Source organism: Diabrotica virgifera, chromosome 3 (assembly GCF_917563875.1).
Source record: "Diabrotica virgifera virgifera chromosome 3, PGI_DIABVI_V3a".
Lineage (NCBI taxonomy): Eukaryota > Metazoa > Arthropoda > Insecta > Coleoptera > Chrysomelidae > Diabrotica > Diabrotica virgifera.
Window position 1 is genome coordinate 2364965 of NC_065445.1, and position 16355 is coordinate 2381319.

A 16355-nucleotide genomic window follows, 5' to 3' on the forward strand; every position below is an offset into this window, starting at 1 on the left:
TATTATTTTGTAATAATTTATTTAAAATAGTTTAAATTCAAACAAATTAAGGCAGTGCATTAATTTTTTAAATGATTTCTGTGTAATTTGTTTAGGTATAAGGAATTTAAATTGATTAGTAGGTATTAATTAAATACAGTTTAAAATTTATAATTTATTATTATAATCAATCTTCGTTTGGAAATTGTGATTTTTATTTTTAGCAAAAATTGTGGTTGTAGAAAAGTATAGTGTGTAACACGTGCAGAAAGGTAATTTTTCACTCGTTTGAATTGCGGCACTCGCTTGCGCTCGTAACGCAACTTTTCAAACTCGTGAGAAAGTAGTACCTTTCTGCACTTGTTGCACAATATACTATTTTCTACTCCCTTACTTTAATCCTGTATCGTAATGAACTTCATTATGATACAGATTTTCATTATGATACCGAATTTTAACCAATAGAATCGCGAGATGACATTCGCGATCAAGGTGGCACATGCGCAGTGACCAATGTCAAGTCAGATGCATACCCTTTGACATTTCTCAATATGTAAACAAACTGACTATTTTAAAAATTAAATCTTTAAAGAAAATGTCTGTAGATGATAGGGATATTAAAAATTTATCCTCAAATAATTTTGTAATATTGAAAATATAAATCTATCAACAAAAAAATTAATTTATTCTTATAACTACTTAATTTGTCTGTGTTAAAAAATAAATAAAACTGAATATATTTTTTATTGTGAATGATCATAGAAAAAAAAATCATGTATACAACTTGCATTTAATTATCATTATGAAGCTCGTATCAGTTTCGTATCCGTCATACTCGCATCATAATGACCATCATTAAATGCTAATTTATGTTATTTATAGTTTATTGACAATATCCCTATTTTTTTGCGGCGCAGTATATTTTTATACTTAAAAATGGCTTAAGATTTCTCTATAATTTTTTTGTTATTCCTCGTAAAAATCGCCGTACTTAATGCATTTTTAAAATAAGTGATGTCTGTTACAAATTTATTGTTTCAAAACCACGCTTGACCCAGGAATCCATCCGACAAGAACTAATAACCCGGCATTTTATTTCCAGGCAAACTGTTCCAGTCAACTTCTCCGGAATATTCTAACAACATAGCTTAACAGAAGACATTCTTAGAAAATCTCCTCACCGCAAGCAAACAGACGTCTTATCAATTCTGCGGGACAATCGATAAATGACAAACGAGTGTAATCAATCCGATGGCCGCCCTTCAGCATGGTATGTAACTCAATTTTACTTTCTTCCCTCTCTCTTGTTTTGTTTTGTTTCGAACTAGGACAAAAAGTTAATTGAAATAAAGGGCGAGCGATCAGTGTAGGAAGTTGGCGCTCGATGTGTGTCAGTAGGATTTGGTAACTTTACAAAAAAAAAACTTATTTTAACTAATGAAGATAAAAATTAGGTGTTATAAGATAGTGAAAATACTTTTATGAACCTCTCCACTATCACACTCATTTAGAGTAAATTAAGAAATCTAATATTTGGCAAATAAAGTTTATAGACCCTCCGGATTAAATATTATATTTGTACGGGATTGAAGCTACACTTGATTGTAATGAAAATTACATTTTGAACTGCTGTTTGCAGTGCAATAACATTCCAATTGTTTTGGAATTGAAATAGTTTGGTGTTACACTTTGACAGAAAACTGCTTTGGTCTCAACATATTAACTACACAATTAGTCGCTACCAAAAAAGAAATAATTTACTTAAAATTGGCGATTGCAATCCAACTGCAGTTTCAGTCCAGCTGGATTTTTGCAAGATTGGCCTGAATCCAGCTGAATCCAGCGCGGATCCAGCAAAATGTGAAACCAAAATAAAAACACGGTTTTAATGTTTGCCTTTTTGTTCATTTATTATTTAAGCTTTGTAGTACAAACTAATAAAATAAAAACTTAAAATAAAAATTATGTTAGGTGTATATAATCAAATAAGAACGTATAAATCAGTCGCAATTTGCAATCAATATTGCTTTTCTTTGACTTAGTGGCTAGAGCAGAGACTACAATTGGACGGCGTTATGCATAACTCGACCAAGAGCCAAATCATAGTTTTGAGATAAATGGCTGAATGGCTTCAAAGTTTTTCGTTTCTTAAAAATACATTTATTAATAAATTTTCATAAAATTGTAACAAAAGAATGATCACCTACAACTCTTTTTGATTGCAAAATTTCAATATAATCGCACCTACCATATTTTAGAAAAACAATAAAATGGCACTTGGTCTACTTATGCTTTAAATATATGTTGGGAAGTTTAGTTGTTATACATTACTAGACCAACTACCATTTATGTCGTTTGGTCTATTAATGCAAAACAAAAAACTGCGATAGGCCTATTGTAATCACTAATATTAAACTAGTATTTTTTTAATTTCTTATGTTAAACATATTGCGGCAACATAATTCAAAAATCATTGAATGACGACACCATTCAGTAGCGTTAATTCTAATGCAGTTAAAATTGTATCAATAAAAAAATTGAAGCAGACAGAAATTTTAAACAGAGAAAAACTAAAGAAAACCAGTTTAAATAAAAAAAAATTATTTTTAATCTACACATTGGAAAGAATCATCACAAAAAATACTAAGAAAAATGTCCAGATTTCTCTTTATTGGTTATCTATTGGAAAATCAAGTTTACCACTAAATCCTCCAATGACTTCAACATTATTTTTTAATCAACAATATACTACTAGATCTATACAGAGTTAGGCAAATAAAGGGCCTATTAGAAATATCTCGAGAACTAAAGGCAACAGAATCATGACAATTGGAATAAATAGGTTTTGAAGGATGATCTATTAAATGAAAATATTTTCATCTCTTTGCAAATTCCGGTTATACCGGAAGTTGCTTATAACTTCGTTTTTTTAAATGTATATTTTTACATTTTTGGATTCTGCTCGATGTCTTTTTTCTTAAAATATGAGGTTTTGTAATATTATACAGGGTATTTTAAAAGATAATTACGTTTTTTTATTAATTTCGTAGCAAAATGAACACCCTGTAGAATTGTAGTAGTTTGACATCTAAAACTCTACTTACATTCAAATGATTTTTAATATTCTCTACTATTGTTAAGAATCATTAGTATAGCTAAATTTTTAATTTTAGTATACAGGGTTGGTCGAAACTCGGAATGAGTATTTTCTGAGTTTTCTTAAATGGAACACCCTGTATTTTTGTATTGTAATGAAATGATATTTTATGATACTTTTTTATTTCTTAAGCATTCCCTATACCTAACTGCTTTAATTTGTGCTTAATTGTTAATCGCACCAACAATCCTAACTACGTAGGTATTTTGATAGCTAAACCATTATTGGTAATTTTAAGGACCAGTCTGGATTAATATGTATTTATTTCTGAAAAATTATTTGGGATTGAGTATTTTCACGGCCAACCTAATAAAATTTTACGTATTTTTTGTTGCAATTAATGTTTAGCTTGAATCACCAATAACTCACAAATTAAAGCAGTTAGGTATAGGGAATGCTTAAGAAATAAAAAAGTACTATAAAATATCATTTCACTACAATACAAAAATACAGGGTGTTCCATTTAAGAAAACTCAGAAAATACTCAATCCGAGTTTCGACCAACCCTGTATACTAAAATTAAAAATTTAAGTATACTAATGATTCTTAATAATAGTAGAGTATATTAAAAATCATTTGAACGCAAGTAGAGTTTTAGATGTCAAACTACTACAATTCTACAGGGTGTGAATATTGCTACGAAATTAATAATAAAACGTAATTATCTTTTAAAATACCCTGTATAATATTACAAAACCTCATATTTTAAGAAAGAAGACATCGAAGAGAATCCAAAAATGTAAAAATATACAGGGTGTCCCATTTAAAAAACGAAGTTATAAACCGGAAGTTGCAAAGAGATGAAAATATTTTCATTTAATAGAATAGATCATCCTTCAAAACCCCTTTATTCCAATTTTCACGATTCTGTTGCCTTTAGTTCTCGAGATATTTCTAATAGGCCAGTTATCTGCCTCACCCTATATACCTACTGGTTTTGCATCCAATGGTATAAATTGGCTGCAAGCATATCTTATTTTGTTTTATTTTGTGCTTTTTCTGCTGTTTCCAAGTGCAAATCTTTTTCTTTTCTCAAAGTCAGTAGTTTATCATTATCCACACAATGTTTTGTTTTACTTTCTAAATGATCACATACATTAAAAGTATCTTTCTTAAGTTTTTTTCTGCGAAAATTGAATTTTGTCCAAAAAATGTGTTTATATAAAGAAACACTCATTGGATTTTTTACTAGTAGACTAAGCGCCATTATTATTGGTCTTTGGTCTAGTTATGCTAAACGAAGCTGTTTGGTAAGAAGTGAAAAATCCAATGAGTGTTTCTTTATATAAACACATTTTTTGGACAAAATTCAATCTTCGCAGAAAAAAACTTAAGAAAGATACTTGTAAGAGCTCTTGCAAAACTAAGAATGGCAGTTAAGCATATAGTCTTGTTATGCAAAACAAAAAATCCTTCATAGACAGAATGTCGCTTGGTTTAAATTTGTTTTTATTACCGACCGTTAACGTGACAATAACGGATTTTTTCCAAGATAGTTTTAGCTATTTGCCACCAGAATTCGTTGTAATCTCGATTTTCAAGAAATGGCGCTTGGTCGAGTTATACATAACGCCGTCCAATTATCATGAGATTTCAAAAAAAGCCATTTCAAGAGTAAGCCATGGAAGTGAAACGTAGGGCTTTGCTTGTGTCGGCTGAAAATTGTAGTGAATGAAATTTTATCCAAATAAACCTATCTGTTGTATAAGTAGTTCATTTGAAGCTAATTTCATTGATGGCAATTTTGAGCTGACACAATATGTTTTTCTTCTATGGCTTACTGATGACGAGTTTTATTTGCATCTCATGATAAAAATCAGTCTGTATCATTCTACGTCAAGTATTTAGTTTTTTGGAAGTGGGACCTTAAAAAACATTTTATCTATCGTCTTATAGCCTAACATACTTCACACAGAACTACACATATAGCCAGTTTCACCGGTTAAAGAGTTGAACCGGTTGTACTCATTGATTTATTGACCACTCGCCAGCAGAGAATTTTATCGCAGAATCAATGTCTATCAACGCTTTATTGATGTAAACTTTGCAACTGCTGTAGATGCTGTAGAAACATTCCAGCATACTGAGCAAACTGTTCTACCTGGTGCGGCAGTCAATAATCAAACTTCCTTGCCTTTCTCTTGAAACACGCTCAAAGTCCCCCCGTCTAAATATTTGAAATTCCGACCCAGTTTAACTTTCGCTACGCCCTGTATATCGATCTTCCGCATAGTGCAGAGTATGGCGTTATTCACTTCTCACGGGTTTGGATGCTTGTTTCGTTGTTCGTACAATTCTCTGAAATTTGGTGTACGAAAGTACCCCAAATTGTTTATATCCTACAAAATAGTAAACGGAATATTTTTCAATAAACACCAGCGTTGATGTAGCTTGCAAGATAAAAGGTTTTTATGACATTTACAGTCTTGAGTTATTTTCGTCGGTATATCCAAATAGCTAGAGAAAGTACCCCTGCAGAGTTGCAGACTAGAGTATAAAGGTTTATGATATTTACAGACAAGAAACCTATTGTATGTGTATTGGAACAAGAAGACTCAAGCTAGATAAGCCGATGTTTTTAGTAGAACTATTAAATATTGAGTTCGCAAAAACTAACTGTAATAGTGTGAGTCATAGTATTTCGTGAAAACTTAGGAATCTTGTTGTTGAGAAGATAACGAGTACGTATTGGTAGAAAGCGAAAATCATGACATTTATGGGATGCCCTGAATAAGTTTTCTTGCCACCTGATTGGTAGAGAAATGTTTGGTATGGCCGTTATTGGTCAAGGTAGGAGGTAACTTCTTTTTTTTTGGGAGAAGGAACCCAAGTTTAGAAGGAACAAGGTAGAGCTGAGAGAAGTCAGTTCCACCAGGGCCATCATGAAGTGCAGTCACCGAGTTAAGTTTAGTTTTGAGTCTTAGAGGGCCATCATCATGGCAGTTAAGTTCCACCAGGGCCATCATGAAGTGCAGTCACCGAGTTAAGTTTAGTTTTGAGTCTTAGAGGGCCATCATCATGGCAGTTAAGTTCCATGAGGGCCATCATGATGTTGAGTTGAGTTCCAGCAAAGTTCTGTGAAGAGTTCCATCAGTGTTTCAAAATGTAGTTAATTACCAAGTCTTCGGCTGGCTAAGAAATTAGCACGGCAATGCAGTATGGTGGATGGAACGGAACTCCGACAATTTTCTCGCTATTTTTAAGCGAATTGTCGTTAATTAGTAGATACCATTTTTGGTATTTCGTTTTTTCGTGCAGTCAGAATCAGGAATGATGTCGTATAAGTTTTCCTTCTTTGTTTGTTACTAGTTTCAACCTCCTTGTTGAATACTAAGCTTGCTAGTAAATTTTTTTCCAGTTTAATGAATTTTTTTTAAATAATTTTGTTCGAGTAAAAGTAAAATTTGATCCAGTTTAACTTTTAAACTATTTATGTTCGAGTTGAATGCTGAATTTTTCTATAACTTTTTTTTATAAACAATGGATAACCTCATGTACTGTTTGCTGTAGCTATGAACAATGTGAAGTGTTTTTCGCGTTAGTGAAATAGCGTTTTGAACTTGCGGACCAACCGGCAGACAGAAGAAAACAGGACATTCATTGTAAAGCTATAATTTTTATGTTTGTAAAACTTTTTCGTTTCATCTTTGTTTATTTGGTAATCTGGTCTCTAATTGTAACACAGAGAGATCAGAGATTAATTTTTTTGTTTCTAATAAATAATGATTGATTTTCAACATATAATTTATTTTCTTCCCTTCTCTCTTGAATCGTAAGAACATTAAAAAATTGACTGAGTATAGAATTCTGAGTATAATATATTGAGTAGAGTAAATAAGGTAAGTTACGTTATAATGTTCTGTATATTATGTATATTTTTTTTATGTGACTGTTTTCTGTTTTATTTTGATTTAATACCATTTTTCTTTTAATATTTGTTTTTTTTTTGTATAAATTCTGGTTCCTTAGGTAACCAGTGGCGCCCAATATTTTATTTTTTTTCTTTATTTTTTATTTCACATTCATATTCCGATTTTTCTATCTTTATAATTTTTCTAAGCCAATAAGAGTATAATATCATAACACCTTATAAGAATCCACTCTCTTAAATCTCTTGATGACTTGAGCTACCGAGGTACTAAAAAAATTATGTAGCACGAATTTTGTCAAATCTAAGTATATCTTCATGTTTATCTAATTTGTCGTGTATCATAAAAATGACTTACATTCGCGCAACGAGTTACACTCTTCCTTGACATATTTTTGCAACATGTCGTCTTTGTTAGGTGATTTTTTGAACGTTTTAACAACTTTTTGTATTTTCATGAGCAAATCGCTGTAACAGGTATCAATTCAACAGAACTCGCCGATGTTGGTTCGATTGCTACTGCCAGTTCTTCATTCACCTTCTTCAGGCTTTGTATAAAGAGGCTAATGATGACATGAAATAAATTTTTCAAACTTGACATGTTTGCGGATCTGTGCTGCTGGATCCAGCACGGTTTGTTGGATCCAGATCCAGCATGTAAAAAAAACGCTGGATCCAGCTGAATTGCTGGATGCCGGATCCAGCAATTGCAATCTCTCCTCAAAATGCTTTGTAAAGAATCGTGGAGTGCAAAGCTTTGAAAATGTTGAATGGGTTGCATGTTAGAGTTCATTTTAAATGAAGTAAAAAACAGACGTACTCTCAATCATTTATTGTAACTTCGGACGACCGGTTTCGCTCTCTAAAGTATGCAGAGCATCTTCAGGTCAACGGTTACAAGTCACTAAATGCTACAAATAAAAACCAGAGTTAGAACAATGTCTAGTTATAAAAGATGCTGAAGATCCATAAGATCAAGCCAATATTGAACAACATACATAAAATGTTTTCAGACAGCAGACAAATACATATGTATGCACACTCGGGGGCGGCAACAAACGTCCCCAAGCTAGCATACACATGCAGATGCATGCCGTCTGTAAGCATGCAATGATAACGTGTCGTACTTACATTCGGCTACAAGGAGCTACTTCCTGAGTATTCATTAACATGATATCATGCTTAAATTATGCTAACGGGATATGGTGGAATAGACGGAGAATGTTGTAAAGGTTAACAAGTTTTTGGAAATTCTTGAGGGTGGTAAGATAATTGGTGAAAGACTACCAATAAATCTGTGCCTGCTATTTTGTTTGTGAAGTAGACTTAAGTGAATGTCATATATACAATTTTTAATATGTGATGGTTTTAAAGATTTTTATTTATATTTAAATCGGCGATTTTTGGGACAAATGCCGAAACAGGTCGATTTTTATTTAATTACGATTTTTTGGCATATATTATATTACTTAAGACATTATCCGGGCGTGATGACTTTTTAACTTAATAGGGGTCGAGTGCTAGCTTATTTGAAAAGGTATTTAATTCTCTATTTAGTAATATAAACATTAACAGAATTATTTATACAGGTTGACCAAAAAAATAATTTTTGAATTAATTTGTGGAACATTTCTGGAGGTATATTACGATTTTCCAATTCAATTCTATTTTTTGAATCTTGTAAATTTGGTTGTCGATCGGCGACCCAGATCATCTTCATTAATTTCTTAAAATGTATTGAATTAAATGGGAAGCAAATTAGTCCTGTCATCATCGGTGAGGATGGTGAGAGTAAATTTGAACATTTAATATAGGCCAAAAACAAATTTTTCTGTTTTCTATCAGCAGTAAATTATATTTTGTATTAAACAAATTATATACATAATGCAAAAATTTAATTTTTTTGGCCACCCTGTATAAATAATTCTGTTAATGTTTATATTACTCACTGAATAGATAATTAAATAACCTTTCAAATGAGCTAGCAGACGATCCCTATTCTCATTTAAAAAAATTATCATGCTCAGACGTATGACGTCAAAAGCATGACCTGGGTTGGGATAAAGTATGGAACCAAGCAAATATCTTTGAAATGAAAACAACGATATTTATGAAACTTTGCATGCAAGTACAGTGACGCAAAAGGCATCTGATGCCGTATTTTTTGTTACTACTCCACTTCCGGTTTTACCGGAAATACCCTTAACTTATTTAATTTAAATGGGACACCCTCTATATTTGTGCAGATTTTAAAAGAACTTGTTATTTTTAATTCATACATACCAAATTTGGAAGAAAAAACTATTAAAACAAGAAATAAATTTGTTAAAAAGTGTCTGTAGATGAAATAAACGAGTACTATCTATACTGTAGACTGTAGACTATAATTGTTGTTTACATGCACTGCATGACTTATTTGAATTTAGTATAATAGGCAAAACCGTTAGGTACTGAACTAATTGATAGAAATAAGTTGTATTAAAAATAGTTTATTTAAGTGAAAAATATCGTATTGAAATATTAATAATAAATCGGTTATGGTGAATTTTCATTTTTTGGAGGTGAATTTTCCAAATCGATTGATTGGACGTAGAGGATTCATAGAGCGGCCCACTCGTTCTCCGGACCTCAATTCGTTAGTTTTTCTTTGTGATTATCTAAAATCACGTGTTTACGTTAGGCGACCAACATGATTGCAGGATTTGAGACACAGAATAAGTGATGAATGTGAACTAATACGTGGAGAAATCTTGCAAAGAGTAACTCACGAATTTATTTATAGGCTTACACGTTGTCAGGAGGTGAACGGCAAGCGTTTTCAACATTTGAAATTATTTTTTTTTATTTTTAATATCATTGGTCTAACCTAACGTAAAGAAATTAACCTATTTTTTAACTGTAAAGAGATTTATTTCTTAGTTTTTTCTTCCAAACTTGGTATGTATGAATTAAAAATAACAAGTTCTTTTAAAATCTCCAAAAATATACAGGGTGTCCCATTTAAAGTAAATAAGTTAAGGGTATTTTCGGTGAAATCGGAAGTGGAGTAGTAACAAAAAATAGGGCATCAGATGCCTTTTGCGTCACTGTACTTGCATGCAAAGTTTCATAAATATTGTTCTTTTCGTTTCAAAGATATTTGCTTGGTTCCATACCTTATCCCAACTCTGTATATTCCACTCTCGATAAAATTCATTTATTCCATAATAATTATGCCCCTCACTGTATAATTATTAAATTACGTACTTCTGTTTCATTGTCACCAATGAATTTTACTAATTTATGAAATATTTTGCACAAAACACTCTTTCAAAAAGTAGTTGTTACATGAAACAGGAAAATATCCGTTTTTGGAGACATACATAAACTTCTATAAACCACCAAATAAAAAAAGTTTCGAAATAAAAAAGTATTTGTGTCAAAAGTTTTCTAGTGTTCCGGAAATGTTTCCTTTGAGATTTGTTTTTTGGCTGTGGCAAACAAAGAAGAGAATATTCCTTAAGGGTTTAGAATATTTAGGTCAAGGAGACTGTTTACCATCAAAGAACCTAAATAGGTTTATAGGGAAATAAACATTTTATCGAGCTCGTTGATGTACGTATAAAATACACACAATTTGATGGATTCAATTTTTACTCTTCTTAATTATTTACTTTTTCCACGGGCTTGTATATTGTTACTGTTAATAAAAATTTATTTTAATGCAAAAATTGTTGAAGATTCAGATGTGGTTGCTAAAAAGTGTCTTTAGCTGCAAGTTTTGAATGATTAACATTGAATAAAGTATTTTGACCCGCTTAATTCGAATTTCAAACTGGCTTTTACGTCAGAAGTTACGGGAATTTGTTATAAATAAATTAATTGTTTAAAATATAATTCGTAAACTAACAAATATAAATCATTTCTACGAAATGCAATTTGTTCCTTTACAAAAAACCTACAAAATGATGTCTGGTAAACCTTGATCCAACGATTAGAATTGGAAATATTGCAAAATTGGTGCAAAAACATTGCAAAATAACTTAGCTAGCTCAAGCATAGCTCAAATTAAAGGCAAAGCTACCAGCTTTAAAATTAAACTTCAATCCTATCTTTTATCCTAACTAAATTATAACCGAAATATTATTTGTATCAAAGTTATAAGAATTATTATAAACCTGTTTAGTGTCGGGTGGTTTCTCTTATATCACATGCCAGCAAGGAAATGCTACATAATATACAGTGGCGGCTCGTGAGTTTTACAATAGGGGAAGCTATAACTATAAAAAATCTAGACAAATTTGCACTAGCAAAAAAATGCACCAAAAAATGTAATTTAAGGCTCCATTTGTTTTTGACCATTTTCCAGTCCCATTTATTATACCAATTAATATTAAATGCACGATTTTGACGATTACCTGAGGATTTAATAATAGTTAAATTTGGCTGTGGTGTTCATAAGGTTTTAATAATATAAGCTTTATTATATATACTTAAAGTATTAAAATTATTGCTGAGCAGCCAGTCAGTTATATCTTCAGATATTTTGATTTCGTTATCCATTTTATATAAACAAACAACGGTACATAAATTGTAAAAATAACCTTACCAAGCCAATAACAACACAAATAAAAATATATGAAATACAAAAATTCACCAAACATTAATTAAAAAAAAAATAAAATGATAAAATTACATCAAGAAATACCCTGACTGTTAACTTCCTTATAGAATATAAGAAAAACACAAGTGAGCTTAATTCTGGTTTAGCCTCCCTTGCCTTATATTTCTGGTTAGTATGACGTGAAGCGATATAATATTACGTTTATCTATCGAGTATTATTGTACGCATAGGAAACTATATTGCTGGTTTCGAGAAGTTTGTCGAAACTTATAACACAACGGAGTCGAATCTGGTTTCTGCCTCCCTTGGTAGTGACATGGAGCTGCTCACAGCGTAGGTGGCAGGTGGGCATATAGATGCGTTCCAGATGCGTTAGTTACAAGTGTGCAATAATTTAACACTTTGTATTAGTACGAGCGCTTGTTGTTTCTCGCGATTCAAAATAAACAAATCAGTGACATTTCATCAATAATTATAGAAATATTATGCCCCATAGATGACATAAAATGTGTAAAAAATTTATGGGGAGGCTAAGCCTTCGTTGCCTCCTCTGACGAGCCGCCACTGATAATATAATCAATGAGAGACTGAAAACATTCTTTCAAAGATAAATTCCACAAAAGCAAACTGGATTTACCAAAGGTAGAGATACTCGAGAACACCTGTTGAATATTAGAGGGATAATCGAAAAATCTAGGGAATTCAATATTCCACTGTATATAATATGCTTTATAGTTCATTGTAAAGCTTTCAACAGTGTCAAGTGAAGACACATGGCGAATACTAAAAGAAGTAGGCCTATCACAACCCCTTATTTCGTTTATAACTGAATTTAAAACTAAAATAAAACGTAGATGTGATCTAGCAAAAGTTGTCACACCAAAACTGACCGCAATATGGAAGAACTGTCAAATTTCAAGAACGTTAAAGATGAGATTGATTAACTGCTTAATATTCCCAACAGGTACAGACTTACGTATTAGCCCGATCAGGGAACGCAAAATTTTACGAAAACCTCCAAAAAAATAAAGGAATGATGAAAATTTGGGAATAGGTTGTTTAAAGTGTCTATTATGATATAAGAAAAAGTTTACAATTCTACATCCCCTTCATTTTACAAAAATTGGAAAGTACGGGGTGAAAAATTTTTTTCTCGGGGGTGAAAAAATATGCGTTTAAAATAGGTCCGGAATTGGATAAAATGACCCATTCTAAGTAACTTTTATTCTATAGAGTTTTTTTACTAAGTCAATACTTTTCGAGTTATTTGCGAGTAAATATCTGTTCATTTTTAACCAAAAAAAAAATGTTTTTGGACGGTTTTTCGGAGATAACTCAAAAAGTAAGTATCATAGCGAAAAAAATATTCTTAGTGAAAATATAGCTTATAGCAAATTTAAAAAAATGGTGTATGCGTGAGGTCTGCAGACCCAGTAAAAGCAGAGTTGCAGCTAATGAAATGCAGGTTCTTCTTCGTCAAATTCCAAATCGAATATTTCAATGTGAAATAACCAAAAAACGGAGCACAACTTTTTTAAAGTATTTAAAAAAAGGTTTATTTTTGTTTCTTTAAAAAAACTTCTAACATTAAAAGTAAGTGAGTTACGCTCAAAATGTTGTTGGTCCCTTTTATTTTTTGGTAAAAAAATGGCGAAAATCACCCCTTAATTAGCTGCTCAAATAAAATTAATCGTTACCGCATTACAAGTTACTTTACTTATGTATTGTTTATATTATCTATAAGTTTCCTTGGTTCAAAGTGCTCAGTTTTGAAAAAAATTGGGTTTAAAATAAACAAAAATTTTTAATGTTGAAAAAAATCGTAATTGTTTATGTAATTAACTTAAAAACAATTAGGAATAGCAAAAATCTCAAAGAGTAATAAAATGTACGTTTTGCTTTTCTGAATATTTTTGATTTTTTGTTTTCTTGTTAGGCAAAAATTGGTTATGCTATGGCTATTCAAAATTTGCCTAAACTCGTGATTAGTTACTCGTTCAAGCCATTTTAACTACAGCTTTTTCAAAACGAAGCACTTTGAACCGATGAAACTCACAGATCATATAAATAATACATAGACAAAGTAACTTGTGAAGTGGTAATGTTAAAATTTATATGTGATGCTAATTAGGGGGTGATTTTCGCGATTTTTTTACCAAAAAATAAAAGGGACCAACAATATTTTGAGCGTAATTCACTTACTTTTAATATTACAAGTTTTTTTAAAAAACAAAAATGAATCTTATTTTAAACATTTTAAAAAAGTTAAAATGAATTTTCCCCTAAAAGTGCTCCGTTTTTGGGATATTTCACATTGAAATACTCGATTTGGAATTTGACGAAGAAGAACCTACTTTTCATTAGCTGCAACTCTGCTTCTACTGGGTCTACAGACCTCATGTATACACCATTTTTTTCAATTTTTTATGGGCTATATTTTTGCTAAGAATATTTTTTTCGCTAAAATACTTACTTTTTGAGTTATCTCCGAAAAACCGTCCAAAAACTTGTTTTATTTTGTTAAACATGAATATATTCACTCGCAAATAACTCGAAAAGTATTGACTTCGCGAAAAGACTCTATAGAGAAAAAGTTGTTTAGAATTAGTCATCTTATCCAATTCCGGTCTTATTTTGAATGTATTTTTTTTAATTTCGAGAGGGGGTATTCCCCTCCATTTTTGTAAAATGGAGGGGATGTAGAATTGTAAACTTTTTCTTATATAATAATAGAGAATTTCAACTACCTATTCCCAAATTTTCATCCTTCCTTTATTTTTTTGGGGTCAGATTGTTTTTTGATCGGGCTATATGTGCATTTTGGACCCTGAGACAATCAGAAAGATGGAAGGTAGACGCCACTTAAATGTTCTGTTGGATTCCAATTCAAATACTTTGGACATGTTATGAGAGCCAACACAGAAAACATGGAAAGACTCATTATACAAGAAAAGGTGGAAGGCCGAAGATCACGAGGAAGATCCCCAACAAGATGGATCAATCAAATTACATAAATATGCAAAAGACCTATGCACGAGTTAAAAGAAATGACTAGAGACAGAGATCTTTGGAGACGGGCAATACAAGACATCACGTCGATTACTACACTCTCCCTGGGAGTGGGGCCAGGATTGAAGAGAGAGGCTAGTGACAATCCAAAACAGGCAAATTTGTGAAACATACTACAGGGCGTCCAGAAACTCTACTGACAAACGAAGACAGGAGATTCCTCAGATAATTGTAAGACAATTTAACCCAATTCACCTAGTCCGAAAATGCTTTCTAAGGGAGCTAGAGCTCTTTGAAGATGGAGTCTTGGAATTAGTTTTTCTTAAATACCTCCAGAACGCTTCTAGTTAGAAGAACGAAAATTGGTATTTACACGTATTTATCTTCCAGAGATAAATCGATTCCATCCAGTATGAATTTCTAGTACCAGTCATAGGTGTCCGTTTTGGGTGGGACAACGGTTATTTTATGCATAACTTTTTTGTCTTTAACTTTTAAGCATTTCTGATACTGGATTATTAAATTGGGACGTATTTTATAACTAAAAGGTACTCTTGCTTTAAGGGGCTATCCTAGTGTAGAAGTACGAAATGCATATACTTTTTTTGGGAATTTCTAAAATAAAAAGAACTGTACCAATTATTTTGAAAATTTGCATGAGCATTTATTATAAAAAGAAGTACATGTAAAACAATTTTCATAAAAAAATATTGAAAACTAAACGATTTATGCTCCATCTACTGGCACTGTGCAAATAAAAACATGGCCCCACTGCTGCAGTGATTGGGACTAATAGAGATCCTAAAACATAAAATTTCAAAGTGATTATTGAAATATAAGTTATTTCCTATACCATCAACTAGGGTTTTTGAAAAATATTAAAATTTGAAAAAATGACGAAGTGTTGAATTTTTTTTTAAAAATAGCTAACACATTTTCAGTTTCAAAAACCGCCAAATTGACATTTTTTATCCGATCAAAAAACCCCTAATTGATGGTATAGAAAATAACTTCAATAAATATTTCAATAATATCTTCGAAATTTTATGTTTCAGGAACTCAATTAGTCCCAATCACTGTAGCAGTGGAGCTATGTTTTTATTTTCACATTGCCAATAGACGGCGCATAAATCGTTTAATTTTCAATATTTTTTTTATGAAAATTGTTTTACATATACTTCTTTTCACAATAAATGCTCATGCAAATTTTCAAAACAAGTAGTTTTTATTTTAGAAATTCCCAAAAAAGTATATGAATTTCGTAAGTTTATACTAGGATAGCCCCGTAAGTCGGTAGGACACACCGTTTTCCAGAATTTGAAAATTCAATCAATTGAATCAATTTGAAAATTTTTCGTTCCCTGAAATTGAAAAAAAATTGAAAAAAATTTTCAAAAAAATCGGTGTATTTTACCAACTTAAAGCAAGAGTAACTTTTAGTACTAGAATACCTCATAATTTAATAATCTGGTGCAAACAATTCTTGCCGGTATCATTCAAATGAACGGTAGTAGAAATTCGCAGTTAATGAAATCGATTCATCTCTGGAATATAAATAAACGTACCAGTTTTTGTTTTTCTAAATAGTATTTTTTTGATTTTTTTTTTATATTCAAAATTTTCAAATCGTTTTATCTAGAAAACAGTGTATCCTATCGACTTAAAGTAAGAGTACCTTTTAGTACTATAATACCTTACGGTTTAAAAATCCAGGTTCAAAAATGCTTAAAAATTAAAAA

The 16355-nt window shown here is 31.3% G+C and overlaps 1 protein-coding gene across 1 annotated transcript in view; it reads left to right on the forward strand.

The window, feature by feature from the left end:
• The window catches only part of LOC126881766 (calcium/calmodulin-dependent protein kinase kinase 1), a 391062-nt gene that overhangs the window by 75659 nt on the left and 299048 nt on the right, over positions 1-16355 (forward strand). Inside the window, exon 2 of the mRNA XM_050646245.1 lies at positions 1082-1249. Within this exon, the coding sequence (XP_050502202.1) occupies positions 1231-1249 (19 nt within the window). The 5' untranslated portion in view covers positions 1082-1230. The remainder of the gene's footprint in view (positions 1-1081; positions 1250-16355) is intronic.